The sequence below is a fragment of the Micromesistius poutassou genome (genome assembly GCF_964030765.1).
Source record: "Micromesistius poutassou genome assembly, chromosome: 22".
NCBI lineage: Eukaryota > Metazoa > Chordata > Actinopteri > Gadiformes > Gadidae > Micromesistius > Micromesistius poutassou.
Genome location: NC_140292.1, coordinates 12,522,954 through 12,539,479, shown reverse-complemented (window position 1 = coordinate 12,539,479; position 16,526 = coordinate 12,522,954). Strand labels below are relative to the sequence as shown.

Here is a 16,526-nt window from a genome sequence, read left to right as displayed (position 1 = left end):
CCAATCAAATCACATCATGCTTATGAATTCAAACATACCCTTCTTAATAACTGAGGGTCATTACATATAGTGTGTGTAAATGAGGGTATTTGGTTTCGTTTTCCTCTCTCAATGATGTTTTAAAACCTCATAAATTCTGTTCTCGTCGTAATAGTTACACTATAAAACTTTGGTACCGTGGTGAGTGAAACCCTTCAAAGACGATCAACGATAATATTGAGTCATTACCCAGCCCTAGACTAACATATTGTCCGTTTGTAAACCTTTTATTTTATATCCTGGCCGGTGGAGTCCAGGTCGTCATCTCGTCGTCTGGTTCCATGCAGTAGCCCCCTGGTGGCCCCCTGCTGGTGGGGGGTTCACATTACACCAGCCGGCGCTAGGACACGGCCACATCTCTCCTGTCACGCTGCAGCACTTTGTTCTTGGAAAGGTCTTCATAAGGCAGAAGGACAGAACAGAGGTGGGCGTGCTAGTGCTAGAGCTAGTGCTAGTGCTAGTGCTAGTGTTAGTTCTAGTGTTAGTGCTAGTGCTAGTGTTAGTGCTAGTGCTAGTGTTAGTGCTAGTGCTAGTGTTAGTTCTAGTGTTAGTGCTAGTGCTAGTGCTAGTGCTAGTGTTAGTGCTAGTGCTAGTGCTAGTGCTAGTGCTAGAGCTAGTGCTAGTGCTAGTGCTAGTGCTAGTGCTAGTGCTAGTGTTAGTGCTAGTGCTAGTGCTAGTGCTAGTGCTAGAGCTTTTATTATTTTATATCCTGGCCGGTGGAGTCCAGGTCGTCATCTCGTCGTCTGGTTCCATGCAGTAGCCCCCTGGTGGCCCCCTGCTGGTGGGGGTTCACATTACACCAGCCGGCGCTAGGACACGGCCACATCTCTCCTGTCACGCTGCAGCACTTTGTTCTTGGAAAGGTCTTCATAAGGCAGAAGGACAGAACAGAGGTGGGCGTGCTAGTGCTAGAGCTAGTGCTAGTGCTAGTGCTAGTGTTAGTTCTAGTGTTAGTGCTAGTGCTAGTGTTAGTGCTAGTGCTAGTGTTAGTGCTAGTGCTAGTGTTAGTGCTAGTGCTAGTGTTAGTTCTAGTGTTAGTGCTAGTGCTAGTGCTTCACATTACACCAGCCGGCGCTAGGACACGGCCACAGCGCGCCCACTGGGTGTGGACGTCTGGGTCAGCGGTGTGTGTGTGTGTGTGTGTGTGTGAGAGAGACGGAGCGGGGCTCTGTTTGTGTGTGTTCATCTGTGTATATGAGTCATCGCATGGTCTCCTGCTGTCAGTCTGCCTAACCAGCAGCTGTTACCACACTCACACACACACGCACGCACACACACCCTCACTCATGCACACATACACACACGCACGCACACACACACACACACACCCTCACTCATGCACACACACACACACACACACACACACACACACACACACACACACACACACCCTCACTCATGCACACACACACACACACACACACACACCCTCACTCATGCACTCATGCACACATACACGCACACACGCGCACAGACACACACACCCTCGCTCATGCACACAAACACACACACACAAAACAAATACACAAACACACACACAAATGCACATCTGTCGCACACAAACACATTGTTGCAGTGATTAAGCAGTCTGTACACTTGTGTTTGTGTGTCTGTGTGTGTGTGTGTGTGTGTGTGTCGTCGTGCTGCCACTAATAATTTTGTCAGCGGCATTGTTGTCACAACTTATGCTGGTGTTTATACACTTGACTTGTTTACCGACTGACTGGGCAGTGCAACCGCCCAGCTGTGTGTGTGCGTACTTGATCTTCCTACAGATTCCTAGGTGTGTGTGTGTGTGTGACTGCGTGTGTACTATCTATATATATCAGAGTATATGAACAAGTGTCAACATGTTGAGGCGAGGCAGACAGAAGGGGCCTGATCAAACAGGCCAAGCAGCGTTTGATCAGTGGGAGTACCTCCATAGAAGCACCTCTTGCTGGATCTCCTAATGTCTGCCTCCTCTTCCTCCCCCTTCACGTCCTAGTCCTTCATCTCAGCCATCTATTGTGATTATCTCTCTCTCTCTCTCTCTCTCTCTCTCTCTCTCTCTCTCTCTCTCTCTCTCTCTCTCCATGTCTCTGTTTCTCCCTCTCTCTATGTCTGTCTCTCTACGTATCTCGCTTTCTCGCTTTCTCTCTGTCTCCGTCTCTCTCTCTCTCTCTCTCTCTCTCTCTCTCTCTCTCTCTCTCTCTCTCTCTCTCTCTCTCCTGGGCTGTATAACTTGGCTTCCTCCCACCTCCACGGGGGGCTTCAGAGAATCCAGCGAGGGACTAAATCAAGGCAAAAGGCCTTGGCTGTGTGAAATTAAATTCAGTCTTAAGTTATAAGGGGTCTCATTTGTGGTTGTTCTCCCCTGCTGGGATGTGAATAATTGATGCCATGCCGATCCCGTTCAGCTTACATTAATGCTGATGCTGTGAGGAAGAAGCGATCAATATGTTGTGGTCTTCATCGAGATATGTTCGTTGTCTTTCTACCATGCGGTCGATGTCGTGTACTGTAGACCTGGCGGTGGCTGGCGGTGGTCCCTGGGAGCGGATGCACGTTGGTCATCACTAGGCGACGAGGGGGAGGGGGTCTCCTCTGGCTCTGCACGGGCTCAACCGCCCTAGTGCGCTGACCACGTAGGCCATACACCCTGTAGTGCACTGGGTTCGATTCCCACCTGTGTGTCTCCTCTTCTCCAACCCGCTTGCACGTCTATCTTCTCTGTCCTGGAGGCAGATATATATATAAAAAAAGCTTAAGTTCACTCTATGACTACAAATCTTTCGTTGATCTGTTCCTATTTACAGAACCTCTCGTGATTCTTTTCAGACCTTTTGTAATTTGATATATTTTGTTGCTGAAGTGTGTTTGTTTTTTAATAGTTTTGTTGAAAGTCCCCTTTGATTAACTGTACAGTAAAAGGAGCAGCTTTAGCCTATTTGGCTCATTTCCAGCTGTAGTCCCCGGCCAGTTGTCAATAGGCAACCTGAAACACAATAAGAGTAAAATACATTACATTACATTTAGAATTACATTATTATAATTACACTGTCATCAAGCATAGCTTCTGAGTCCTCCACATCCCCGGATCCCATGTGCACCTTTTCTCCAACATGCGATCCCTCCCTCCTGAGGCTTCTGGGACATGTAGTCTGAGCCTCTGTGTGTGTTGGGCCTGCAGGACTTCCTGACGGACCTGATGATGTCGGAGGTGGACCGCTGTGGGGAGAACGAGCACCTGATCTTCAGGGAGAACACGCTGGCCACCAAGGCCATCGAGGAGTACCTGAAGCTGGTGGGACAGAAGTACCTGCAGGACGCCCTGGGTGAGTGTGTGTGCGTGCGTGCGTGCGTGCGTGCGTGCGTGCGTGCGTGCGTGCGTGCGTGCGTGGGCGGGGGGATAATGTGTATCTGACTTTGTGGGATAATTTGTGTGCAGGATAATGTATTGTAGGATGGTGTGTGTGTGTGTGTCCACCCCGCCCACGTGCGCATTTGCATTAAGTCAAACCAATAGAGAACGTTTTTCTTTGCGTCGTTTCTGCACACATAGCGGTACAACAGAAAGATTTACGTCAAATCAATACGCGTTATCGGCTGCCTGTGCTGAGTCAAGGCGTTTTGTGTTCACCCCAATCTCTTCGGGAAGCCGTACCTAGATTTAAAGCTCTGCCTAGAATTAAATCTCTCACAACTACATTTTTCTCTGGAACATTATCGGCCCACTGGGCAGCTAACGAAGCAGCCGGTTGGATATCCTCCTCCTGGATCCGACCAATCACGATCCATACCGGCCTAATGTGTTACTTAAGCTCCGCCTCACGATATCCCTCTCGACGACGCCGCCAACGCCTCGTTGTTCTCCGGCTGTGGCCTCAAAGGCCGCGCGCGGTGGCTCCGCGGCCGGCTCCATTAAAGAGCGTCTGGCTGTAAGTGGAGGCTAGCAGGCTGTAGCACACACAGCCGCTGTAAGCCCGATTAGTTAGGTGTTAGTTTGGTGTTGGCTCCTCCGTCCCCCTCCTCACCCAGTCTGTCTCCTCGCGGCGGTGCCCCTCTGTCCTCAGGCCTCGGCCCCCGCTGTCAAACATCCGCCCCGCTTTGCAAAGAGTGGGATCTCAAACTTTTTAGATCTGTCAAACGCTAACTTGATTGATCACAGCGATTTGGGAAAAGCCAGTCGGCTCATCAATCACTCATTATGAAAAAAACATGAGGCCCCTCCGTCTCATTGCCTTAAATACCAAGATACACATTAATTCAAGAATAAATCGAAATTTGCATGTTGTTTTCTCAGAGTGTTGACCAATCAAAAGTAGCCCAGGTCGGACCAAGGTGAGGCTAAGTGCGTCCAGGTGTCCCGTCTCCCCGTCTCCGTGCCCCGGCCTCCCTCCCCCTCTGTGTTTCTGTCTCCCCCTCTCTTCTCCGTGGCTGCCTTGGAAATGTGCACAACAGCAGTTTTTTTGCATAACGGATGGAAACAAATCCTTCCCCGCAATCACTTTTACCTCTCCCTGATTTATGTATGTACTTGTGGGTGTGCTTGTTCGTGTGTGTGTGTGTGTGTGTGTGTGTGTGTGTGTGTGTGTTTGTTTGTGTCTGTGTGTGTATATTTGTTTGTGTCTGCATCTACATGTGTGTGTGTTTGTATTTACCTGTTGGTGTGTGTCTGTGTTTGTGCGTTTGTGTGTGTGTGTGTGGTCCTCCACAAATATAAAGTAGTTCTCCTTCCACAATGTGCGGTGAAAGAACAAAGACAGCACACACGTGCGTCACAAAGTACACGGTGAGCTAAACACTGGGTGACGCGTGGAAGCCTGGAAGTTTTAAACAACACACGCACACACACACGTGCACACACGCGCACCAACAGCATGGGTTATGATATGGTGGTGAAGGGGAACAGAGTGTGCGTTTGAAACCAAGGTTTTTTCCCTAAGCCCTTAGACTACGGCTGCTGATATTTTGAGTCAGCAGAAATCCCTCCACTGCTCAAAAGGGACAGTGGAAAGAATACTGCCTCTGCACCCCCGTCATGATCCGTCTCCGCTTTCAACGACTTACACATGCAAATCACTTCTCTTGCGTTTTTTTTTTTTCCGGGGAGTGTAAAAACAAATATCAATGGTAATCCTCCGGTTGATGAGTTGGCTGAAATTCACAAATAGCTTATTCTTATATTAGCATGTGAAGCGAAGGGGGATTAATGCAAAAAGGTTGTGGGTTCGACCCCTGATGTTGGTGGTCTGCCGGTGGGCATCCTAGGGCAAGATGCCCTTCCTACCCCCCTACTGCTCTTAAAGACATTTGGACAAAAGCGTAATGACTTAACACATACGACTGTAACCGTCCTCTCAAAGGAAACCCTTGTTTATGAAATAGATTTGCACCCACTAACATTCAGTGTGTTGTTATAGTACGTAGAGGTGGACAGTCCATGGTATGTGGTTTATACAGCGTTCAAATCACTAGGTGGACGCAGCTAAGCCTGTCTGTCATGTCTCTCCGGTGTATTGCTTTGTGCATGCAAACATTTCTCCTCGATGAATCCCTTCGTGCTCTCTCTCTCTCTCTCTCTCTCTCTCTCTCTCTCTCTACTTATCTCTTGCTCGCTACCTCTCTCCCTACCTCTCTCTACCTCTCTCCCTACCTCTCTCTCTCTCTCTCTCTCTCTCTCTTTCTCTCTACTTATCTCTTGCTCTTTACCTCTCTCTCTCTCTCTCTCTCTCTCTCTCTCTCTCTCTCTCTCTCTCTCTCTCTCTCTCTCTCTCTCTCTCACTCTCTCTCTCTCTCCCTCTCTCTCCCTCTCTCTCTCCCTCAAGGTTACAGTCGGGGGGTAGTTATCACTGGGAGGTGGGCTGAATAATGCAGGGCTGGCTGGGTTCTGGTGGAGCCCACCGGGGCCGCGAGCCAAGCCTGGCTTGAGCCGCTGCCATGTGGCTGTCTGTGTAGATTACAGTGCATATGGTGCCTGCCTATAGGACACCCGTCAGGCATATGTTCCAACGGCCGTAGCCAAGAGGGGATCGCGCCCACAACCAGACGACCACTGAGGGAAACCCACTCTAGTGGGACACCCACGTTCATCTTTGGGCTAGAACCGCAAGAAGTGAACATGGGGATGGAGACGGTGTCGGTGTGCCACCCATGTTTATTTGGCAGAGCGCAGGACTCTACGTTGGCTGACAGGGTGTTGGGTAGCACCTCGCTCTGCGTTGGCCGAGGTAACGCGTGGGATCATCATATTGTACGTCTTTTGGGAGGAGGAAGATGACGCTGGCGAAGGAGAGTCATTTCTTGATGGATGGAGGATTCTGGCTGTGCTTAAGTCCTCCTAACGTGTTTTTAATGAACTGTGTCTGGATGAACTAAAAGCATCTCCAGAATTGCTTCCCATCACTCCCACTCAAGTGTCTGCCTGTTCTGATTAGCTCTCTGCGTTACATCATGTCGTTGGACGCCGTTGCCTGGCACCATTCTTTGCCCCTCGGCTTTGTGAAGAGGAGCAGAGAAGTTTGACTAATCGTCGCCGTCATTCTGGATGTGCTGCGTGGTCCGTCAGTGCTACAGTGGTTAGCACAGTGGTTAGCGTGGTGCCACAGTGGTTAGCGTGGTGCACAGTGGTTAGCGTGGTGCCACAGTGGTTAGCACAGTGGTTAGCGTGGTGCCACAGTGGTTAGCGTGGTGCACAGTGGTTAGCGTGGTGCACAGTGGTTAGCGTGGTGCCACAGTGGTTAGCACAGTTGCCTCGCAGCAAGAAGGTCAGGGGTTCCAGCCCCACAGGGACCCGTCTGTGATGAGTCTGCATGTTCTCCCGTGTCGGTTCGTGTTTCCTCTGGGTGCTCTGGTGTCCTGCCACGCCAAAAGATGAAATAAATAAAGAAGTGAATAAAGGTCATCCTCTCTCTCTCTCTCTCTGCCGCATGTGTCCTCTAGTGTCATCACACGAAAGATCAGAAAACATTGCAAAAAAAATTTGAGAACAGGCGTCCTTGCAGAGATCCCATTCTGGCCCGCTGGTGTTTCCGTGACATGCGGTGGGGGCTGACGTCTGGTTGTGTTGTGTCCCCGCCAGGCGAGTTCATCAAGGCCCTGTACGAGTCAGATGAGAACTGTGAGGTGGACGCGTCCAAGTGCTCCTCCAGCGACCTGCCGGAGCACCAGAGCAACCTGAAGATGTGCTGCGAGCTGGCCTTCTGCAAGATCATCAACTCCTACTGGTACACACACACACACACACACACACACACACACACACACTGAGCTGGCCTTCTGCAAGATCATCAACTCCTACTGGTACACACACACACACACACACACACACACTGAGCTGGCCTTCTGCAAGATCATCAACTCCTACTGGTACACACACACACACACACACACACACACACACACACTGAGCTGGCCTTCTGCAAGATCATCAACTCCTACTGGTACACACACACACACACACACACACTGAGCTGGCCTTCTGCAAGATCATCAACTCCTACTGGTACACACACACACACACACACACACACACTGAGCTGGCCTTCTGCAAGATCATCAACTCCTACTGGTACACACACACACACACACACACACACACACACACTGAGCTGGCCTTCTGCAAGATCATCAACTCCTACTGGTACACACACACACACACACACACACACACACACACACACACACTGAGCTGGCCTTCTGCAAGATCATCAACTCCTACTGGTACACACACACACACACACACACACACACACACACACCACACACTGAGCTGGCCTTCTGCAAGATCATCAACTCCTACTGGTACACACACACACCACACACACACACACACACTGAGCTGGCCTTCTGCAAGATCATCAACTCCTACTGGTACACACACACACACACACACACATACACACACACACTGAGCTGGCCTTCTGCAAGATCATCAACTCCTACTGGTACACACACACACACACACACACATACACACACACACTGAGCTGGCCTTCTGCAAGATCATCAACTCCTACTGGTACACACACACACACCACACACACACACACACACACACTGAGCTGGCCTTCTGCAAGATCATCAACTCCTACTGGTACACACACACACACACACACACACACACACACACACACACACACTGAGCTGGCCTTCTGCAAGATCATCAACTCCTACTGGTACACACACACACACACACACACACACACACTGAGCTGGCCTTCTGCAAGATCATCAACTCCTACTGGTACACACACACACACACACACACATACACACACACACTGAGCTGGCCTTCTGCAAGATCATCAACTCCTACTGGTACACACACACACACACACACACATACACACACACACTGAGCTGGCCTTCTGCAAGATCATCAACTCCTACTGGTACACACACACACACACACACACACACACACACACACACACTGAGCTGGCCTTCTGCAAGATCATCAACTCCTACTGTACACACACACACACACACACACACCACACGCACACGCACACGCACACACACACACTGAGCTGCCTTCTGCAAGATCATCAACTCAACACAACCCGCACAAGGCTAGTGTTTACAGGATGTGGATAAGCTACCTGTAGCCGTCGTTTAGCAGGACGCCCAGCTCCTACCTGCTCCTCAGGGACCTCGGCTAAAAGCGTCCTGTACAGTTAAGGAGATGCTTTTAGCCACGACAAATCCATATCGGATACATGTCCTCAATAAGATCCACTATTGATTATTTAGAATCTGATAAATCAATAGATATCATCGATGCTGGTTGTTGACCTCCACTAACCGCCCCTCCGGAACGTTCCGCAGCGTCTTCCCCCGGGAGCTGAAGGAGGTGTTTGCGTCGTGGCGCCAGGAGTGCAGTAACCGGGGGCGACCGGACATCAGCGAGCGCCTGATCAGCGCCTCGCTGTTCTGCGCTTCCCTGTGCCGGGCCGTCATGTCGCCGTCGCTGTTCGACCTGATGCAGGAGTACCCCGACGACCGCACGGCCGCGCACTGCTCACGCTCATCGCCAAGGTCACGCAGAACCTGGCCAACTTCACCAAGTGAGCCGCTGAGCGTTCTGTGGGGGGGTGGGGGGGGGGGGGGGGGGGGGGGGGGGGTGGGGAGGGGGGGGCTAGTGTGATGTGTGGTGTGTGAGTGTTCAGGACATGAGTGACAAAACACACCCGCTAGATGTGTGTTAGCTGGTGCAGGAGGAAAGGTTATTATGGGATATTATTACATTGTAGGTCGTCAGCTGTTTTTTTTCTTTTGGATCTATATCATACGGCTGTGGAAACTGCTAAACAACATTACAATTGTAGTGGTGTCTTTAAGGACATTTTCAATCTAGTATATAAAGCTAATAATAATAGTCAATATAATTTCATTCATGGATTAAATTGTAAACATGTTAAGTCACTACAAGACGCTTTATACAAACCAAAAATACGTAAAGAATGAGAACGTCTCTGTAGCGCGGCGGGGATTCCTCTAACGCCGGCTCTCTGCCTCCGGCCCCAGGTTCGGCAGCAAGGAGGAGTACATGTCCTTCATGAACCAGTTCCTGGAGCACGAGTGGACCAACATGCAGCGCTTCCTGCTGGAGATCTCCAACCCGGAGACCATCTCCACCACGGCCGGCTTCGAGGGCTACATCGACCTGGGCCGCGAGCTGTCCACGCTGCACTCCCTGCTCTCCGAGGTGGTGGCCCAGACGGACCAGGTACATAACAGCGACATACAGCTGCTGCTCACAGCCCGGAGCTGATGGCAGCAGCTCAGGAGGTAGAGCGGGTTGACTGGCAACCGGACGGTCGCTGGTTCGATCCCCGGCTCCTCCTAGCTGGGTGTCGAGGTGCCCCCTGACTGACTGTCCCTGTCCCTCCCCCTGACTGCTCCTCCTGGCGAGCTGTGTGCGGTCGTCCTGACTCCGGCCGTCGGTGTGTGGATTGGTGAATGAATGGGTGTAAGTCGCTTCGGTTGAAAGCGTCTGCAAAATCCCCTAACCGGAATGTTAATGTAAGCAGTGTTCACAGATGGGTTGAGAGGAGCGCTGTTTTACCACCAGCTGGGAGGATTTGATGTAATGACTAACTGATCTTAGTCTTTACAAGCCCAAAATAAATCAGTCCGCTGATGTCATCACTAGTGGGAGTGTCCCGCCGGGGTTAGAACGGGCTGTGTGTGATTTATTTTTACCACAGAATAGGACCGTAGAGGTTTTAATTATACCGTTTTATTTTTGCCATGTCCCCAAAAGCCAGGTGTTTCAAACAAAGGCTTAGTTATGATTAAGCTTCAGGTGATAAATGAAAGGGCCCGATTTTCCAGAGCCTTATCCTGACCGCCGCAGCCCGTCTGAGTGAACAGACTCACTAGCGCTTACACCCCAGTGGTACGTCTGACCCCCCGTCCCACGCTGGCCATCGCTCACCGCTGGAGAAATCAATAGCAGTTTAAACTGCTGGGTATACCCACTGCATAAACACCACTTTAAATGTCTACAGTACTGCTTGAAGCACTCGATAAAATCATTATTATATATATATATATATATATATATACTGTATATATATATTATATATATATATATATATATATAATATATGTCATGGAACTGAGAATGAGTCATCTTAAAAAAGTGGTGCGTTAGAAATTCTGTGTGTGTGTGGGGCGGATAACGTGTATCTGACTGTGGGATAATGTGTGTGTGGGATAATGTATTGTAGGATGGTGTGTGTGTGTGTGTGTGTGTGCAGTGCGTGTGTTTATAGGTCAGTCAATACACAGGAATCTAATTCAGATTATGTTAATCAAGCTCAAATGCAACATCTAATTTAAATTTGCCCCTTGATATTATCGCTTGCGTGTTAAACGCTCGCGCCTATCTTAAAAGACTTCTGTTTGTACAAACATCAGGATGTAATCCATGGACCAAAAACACGTCAAACCTCTTTCCTGGTTCCCTAATCGAGTGGGCAGGCAGGACTGTTTCATTAGGGACATGATAAAAGGCACTCCGCTAGGATGCATTACCCGCTGTGCGTACGACTCGGTTCCCCTCGTGCGTTCAGCCAGCTTCAAACGCCAGCCCCATACCGCCACACCATTAGCATTGAGCGGCCTGCTCCCATCGATATCTGTATCATTTCTGCATTACTTGATATGGTGCCCTTGGACGGGGGCCACTCTGAATGGCTGCCTGATTAGGGGGCATATCGACAGCTCGGTGAGGCCATCGCCTCCCTGCATTAGCTGTAGTGATGGAGGAGTCAGCGGTAATAAGCTGGATAAACGCTAGGCTGTCTACCTGCAGCGCTCGTGCCGTATCCATTGATTGGCTCAGAGAACTTTTTCTCCCCCGATGGTTCATTCATGGGATCTTATTTTTGCGTTGCTTAACGTTAAGTGTCGTGCTGTCCATTCATTCATTCGTTCATTTGACCTTCGTTTAATCTAGAACACATTGCAGAGGCGTCTCCAGGTACAATGGTGATGATTGACATGAAATTGGATTTAAATGGGTTTTCTTTCTATAAAAGTATTCTGGTCTACTTCCCCGTCATTACATCACATAACAAGACAAGGACAAAACGACGTCAGTATTTTGGTTTTAATAAGGTCGTATGAGGCGCAGCATCGCTACCTTGAATACCTTGCCGACGTCAAGCGCGTCACGCCGTCATTCATAAGCGTCGACTCCAGCTCTAGCCACTAGAGGCCGCTCCTGGAGAGACTCACATAGTGCAGCTTTAACCCCCTTAAACAGTGGCTCTTATTAAACGTGTCTTCCTCCACCCCACAGGCCGCGGCCGCCAAGCTGGGGCCCCCTGCCGCGGATCCTGCGGGAGGTGAGCGCGGCGGTGGCCAACCCGTCCTGTGTGATGACCGGCTCCGTGCCGCCTCGGACCACGCCCCCTCTGCCGCCGCCGCCGCCGCCAACGCCTCGTCCTCCTGCTCCTCGCCGTCGCCCCCCGGCGCCGGCTGCAGCATCTCCACCGGCCTGCAGAAGATGGTCATGGACAACGACTCTCCGGGTAAGGGAGCCCGGACCGGGCTTACACACGAGATAGGAAGACAGGAGCAGAAATAAAGAGAATAGAAACAAAGAATATGCAAAGATAAGAAAAACGGTACAAAAAATAATGGGAGAAGGAGTGAGTCAAATGTCCACATCATTGGCAGGCGCGGTAAGCTAATACGTTATTGTATCTCGAGGGGGGGGTTTCTGCTGGCCGCCGGCACGTTTGAACACTCAATTACTTTTAAATCTCCATTCAGGGCGCTTTCATCCCGGCAGATTCCCGTGAATCCCTTTTCATTTATTGTATCTGTATGAAGCCCTCCCTGCCGCCGCTCCTCCTGGCCGTCACACACGGCGCAGCCCTTCAGCGGCGGCCCGCCCGCCCGCGCCAGAGGAGGTCGGCTCAGGTCTCCCGCCGGCGTACAGACGCACGCCGGCGTCGCGCCCCCGCGACGGACACACACGACGCACGGTCGGAGACGCACCTCGCCAACGCCGGGCGCGCGGCGTGAATGGAAACAAAACAAAAAGCTCCACCTTATGGAGTTCACGCGTCATAAAATCTGAAATCTTTTTTACAAGGCGTTGTAAACGCGGGCGCAGTAAGATGAAATGCGGGGCCGTTCCCCGGTGGCTCTGCGTGATGGAACGCAGCGCCGGGCGCGGTTCCCCCTCACCGGGAGCTTCCCTCATCCGTGGGGAAATACTGTTGTTTCTGCGCTGTGTTGATAGGTAACCGCCGGCAACAGGCTGGTGATTGTGAGCGAGCCTCACGGTTATTGTAACGGTCTGCAACGTCCTCCTCTTGACTGTGATTACGCAGGTCGGCGTTGTGTGTGTGTGTGTGTGGCTTTCGTCTGTATTGTAATCAGTGTCTGTGTGGCTGTCTGTACCGGAAACACGAAATTGAAATGAGCAGGAAATGAGCCACTTCCATTCACAGAGGCGTGCAGAATTCAAATTGCTATCGTTATTATACTTTTTGTTATGACTCCCAAGATACCAGTGACGCCGAACTGAGGAAAAAAATGAAAAGAAAAAAGAAAGCGATTTAGTGACAAGGACGTTGAAGGACACAAGGTCGTTGGGCCTCTGTGGAGGGTCTGTGTTCGTCACACCAAACCCAGGGAGCGGTTCACCTGCTGTCCTCCAGACTCAACGCAGGCCACTTCTGACGCCCTTGAGCAAGGCACGCGCACACCGAGCCGTGCTTAATGTGCTTGTCACGGGCAGAGGTGTCTCTCTCTCTCTCTCTCTCTCTCTCTCGCCTCTCTCTCTCTCTCTCACCTAGCTTCACCTCTACTCGTTCATTAGAAAAGAAAGATGGAAACCTTGTTTACTTGCACTCACACTTAAAGGTTCTCCCGACAACGACCCCCCCCACCCCCTCCACCCCCCCCCACCCCCTCCACCCCCCCCCACCCCCACCACCACTCCTCCACCCCCTCCACCCCCACCACTCCTCCACCCCACCACTCCTCCACCCCCTCCACCCCTCCACCCCCCACCACCCCCACCACCCCCTCCACCCCCACCACTCCTCCACCCCCACCACTCCTCCACCCCCTCCACCCCTCCACTCCTCCACCCCCACCACTCCTCCACCCCCTCCACCCCTCCACTCCTCCACCCCCACCACTCCTCCACCCCCTCCACCCCTCCACTCCTCCACCCCCTCCACCCCCACCACCCCCACCACTCCTCCACCCCCACCACCCCCACCACTCCTCACTCCTCCACTCCTCCTCCACTCCTCCACCCCCACCACTCCTCCACCCCCACCACCCCCTCCACCCCCACCACCCCTCCACTCCTCCACCCCCACCACTCCTCCACCCCCTCCCCCCTCCACTCCTCCACCCCCTCCACCCCCCACCACCCCCACAACTCCTCCACCCCCACCACCCCCACCACTCCTCCACTCCTCCACTCCTCCTCCACTCCTCCACCCCCACCACTCCTCCACCCCCACCACCCCCCTCCACCCCCACCACCCCCACCACCCCCACCACTCCTCCACCCCCACCACCCCCACCACTCCTCCACCCCCACCACCCCCTCCACTCCGCCGCCCGTGGGGGTCAGAGGCAGTGGGAGCTGTGGACAGAGAGACACGCAGGCAGCAGAACCACCGGCTTAGCGGTCAGGGGGGGGGGTGCAGGGCGACGGAGCCGGAGGTGAGGGACCAGGGTGTGAACCAACGGAGATGGAACAGAGAGCGCTGGTTAACGGGACTGTATCTTATGCATCTACTGTACATCTCTCACAACTTACACTTCTATCACTTTTATTGGTGTTATTGGGTGCCAGTAAATCCTTAGGGTTTCATGTTTAGGTGTTCAATCTTTTGCCCTTGGTGTTGAATATTGTCATTCGTGTTTTCAAACGACTATCGAGTCATTTCCCTGGCCTGTACTGAATAAGTGACTCCTCGTACCTTCAAAGTAGAACCGATATAATAAGACATGAGCCCGGGCAGAGCCGCACCGTGGAGTGGTGAGTGGGAGTCGGCTGGTTAAAACAAAAACACTGTCCTGGGCATGCTGCACAGGCAGCCTGCCTCATCATCCTCACACGGACTGAGACACATTTAGAGGGGAGCGGAAGAGGAGACGGAGGCACAGGGAAGCTGCGTACACCCCTGTCAGCCTCCGCCTCCACACCGCCGAGTCACTCTGCCTTCCTCACGTCCACCCAGCACCGCCGCCGCCGCCGTCCACTGAAGATCAGACGCACGCTGAAGAAATTATTTGGGAACCGCCCGTCTGGATCAAAGCTAACCCGAAAGAGTAGGCAGGGGTGGTGTGGTGGTATGGAAGACGGGAGGGAGGGAGGGAGGAGGGAGGGAGGAGGGAGGTGAGGAAGTAGCGGAGGGAGGAGAGATGCTGTGTTCCTATGGGAGGGAGGGAGGGAGGGAGGAAGGAATGGCGGAGAGCTGGTGTGTTCCCACGGAGGACAGGAGGAGAGAGAGAGGCCGACGCGGGTGGCTTGAGTGATGGCGGTGATTAAGGAACACATCATGTCTGTCAAGGTAATTGTCTCCGGGCAATAATGGCTCCATATGGCAGCAGTGTCAGCAGCGGCCCAAAGAAACGAGGGGAAATGAAGAAGTGTGTACACACAGACTCTCTTTCACTTCCCCCCCCCCCCCCGCGCCGCTGTCGCCAACTCTCCACATCCACGACTCAACGTGGCTGCGGTTTAAATATCATCTCACGAGGACGGAGGTCTAGTTGTTAGCGGGGCTACGGCCTTGTTCGTGTTGTTCATCGGCATGCCGTGCGTCAACACGTTGTCTAGATCCTCATCTGCAGGTGATTGGTCCATTGAAGACTTCCCCCTGTTTACCCGGTTGAAGATGTGAGTTGATGAAGGGCGACAGCCCAGCTCGTCAGGAGCAGTCCGGGTGAGGGCGTCTCGCTCTGGGACACCTCCACACTCACAGCTAGGAGGAGCCGGGGGATCCAACTAGCAACCCTCTCTACCTCCTGAGTCCCTTCACCCCTAAAGGGCTGATTATGGTCCCACGTTCACGCAGCGCATTGGGGGCTTACGGAGCCCTCACGTCCTTGCCGACCCTCCTTGCGTCCACCGCGAGGGCCGGACGTGCGCCTCCCAAACATCGTAGCCTTCCGTCGAGGGCGACGCCGTCGAGGGCGACGCAAGCCGCAAGGGGCTGTGATTGGTCCGCTCACTAAAACCCGACGCGAACCATGAAGGTTTTGCGACTGCGTCGAAGCGTCTGCGGTGGTCGTTGCGTTGCGTGACCGTGGGACCGTAATCAGCCCTTGAGCTCTCTCACCCCTAACTCAGGCTGTGCTCGACACCAAGCGTGAAGGGACTAAGGAGGTAGTCCCTTCCCTTCAGTTCCCGTCCTTAGTCCCTTCACCCCTAACCCAGGCTGTGCCTGACACCCAGCGTCTCTGTCTCTGTTTTAAAAGCAGCGCCTCTTATCCCCGCGTGTGTGTGTGTGTGTGTGTGTGTGTGTGTCTGTCCTGCTCCAGGCTGGTGGACTTCACGCGGCTGCCCTCGCCCACGCCCGAGAACAAGGACCTGTTCTTCGTGACGCGGAGCTCGGGCCGCAGCCCGCCCCGGCGCGCAGCTCCAGCTACTCGGAGTCCAACGAGCCGGAGCCCGGCCTGGCCAACGGCAGCAAGAGCCTCTCCATGCTGGACCTGCAGGACCCCCGCAGCAATGGACGGCCCCGCCCCGTCGGGGGACCTGAGCCCGGGCCCCTGCCTGGTGGAGGGCCCCCCGCCGGGCTCCTCCGTGGCGTGTGGTCGTCCCGCGGCCCGCCGGGCGGCGGCGGCGGCGGCGGATTCGGCGGGGTGGCCCCCCGGGTGTCTCCGCCCCCCTCCTCAGGAGGCCCGGGCAGGCGGGGCCCGCCGCCGGCGCCGGCGCCGCCCCGGGGTCGGACGGGGCCCCCCCGCCGGGGAGGCCTCTGCCGCAGCACCTGCTGGGCGCTCTCCCTTCC

At 53.2% G+C, this 16,526-nt stretch overlaps 1 protein-coding gene across 1 annotated transcript in view; it reads left to right on the top strand.

The window, feature by feature from the left end:
• dab2ipb (DAB2 interacting protein b) overlaps nt 1-16,526 on the top strand; it is a gene marked incomplete at its 3' end in the record, with an annotated part of 50,238 nt that overhangs the window by 24,670 nt on the left and 9,042 nt on the right. The window contains 15 exon segments of the mRNA XM_084486816.1: nt 3,212-3,356; nt 7,103-7,247; nt 8,851-9,034; nt 9,037-9,089; nt 9,550-9,751; nt 11,834-11,851; nt 11,853-11,928; nt 11,931-12,056; nt 12,059-12,065; nt 16,057-16,130; nt 16,133-16,245; nt 16,247-16,322; nt 16,325-16,377; nt 16,380-16,518; nt 16,521-16,526. The exon segment at nt 16,521-16,526 is cut by the window's right edge and continues 36 nt beyond it. Of these exon segments, the coding sequence (XP_084342942.1) occupies nt 3,212-3,356; nt 7,103-7,247; nt 8,851-9,034; nt 9,037-9,089; nt 9,550-9,751; nt 11,834-11,851; nt 11,853-11,928; nt 11,931-12,056; nt 12,059-12,065; nt 16,057-16,130; nt 16,133-16,245; nt 16,247-16,322; nt 16,325-16,377; nt 16,380-16,518; nt 16,521-16,526 (1,417 nt within the window).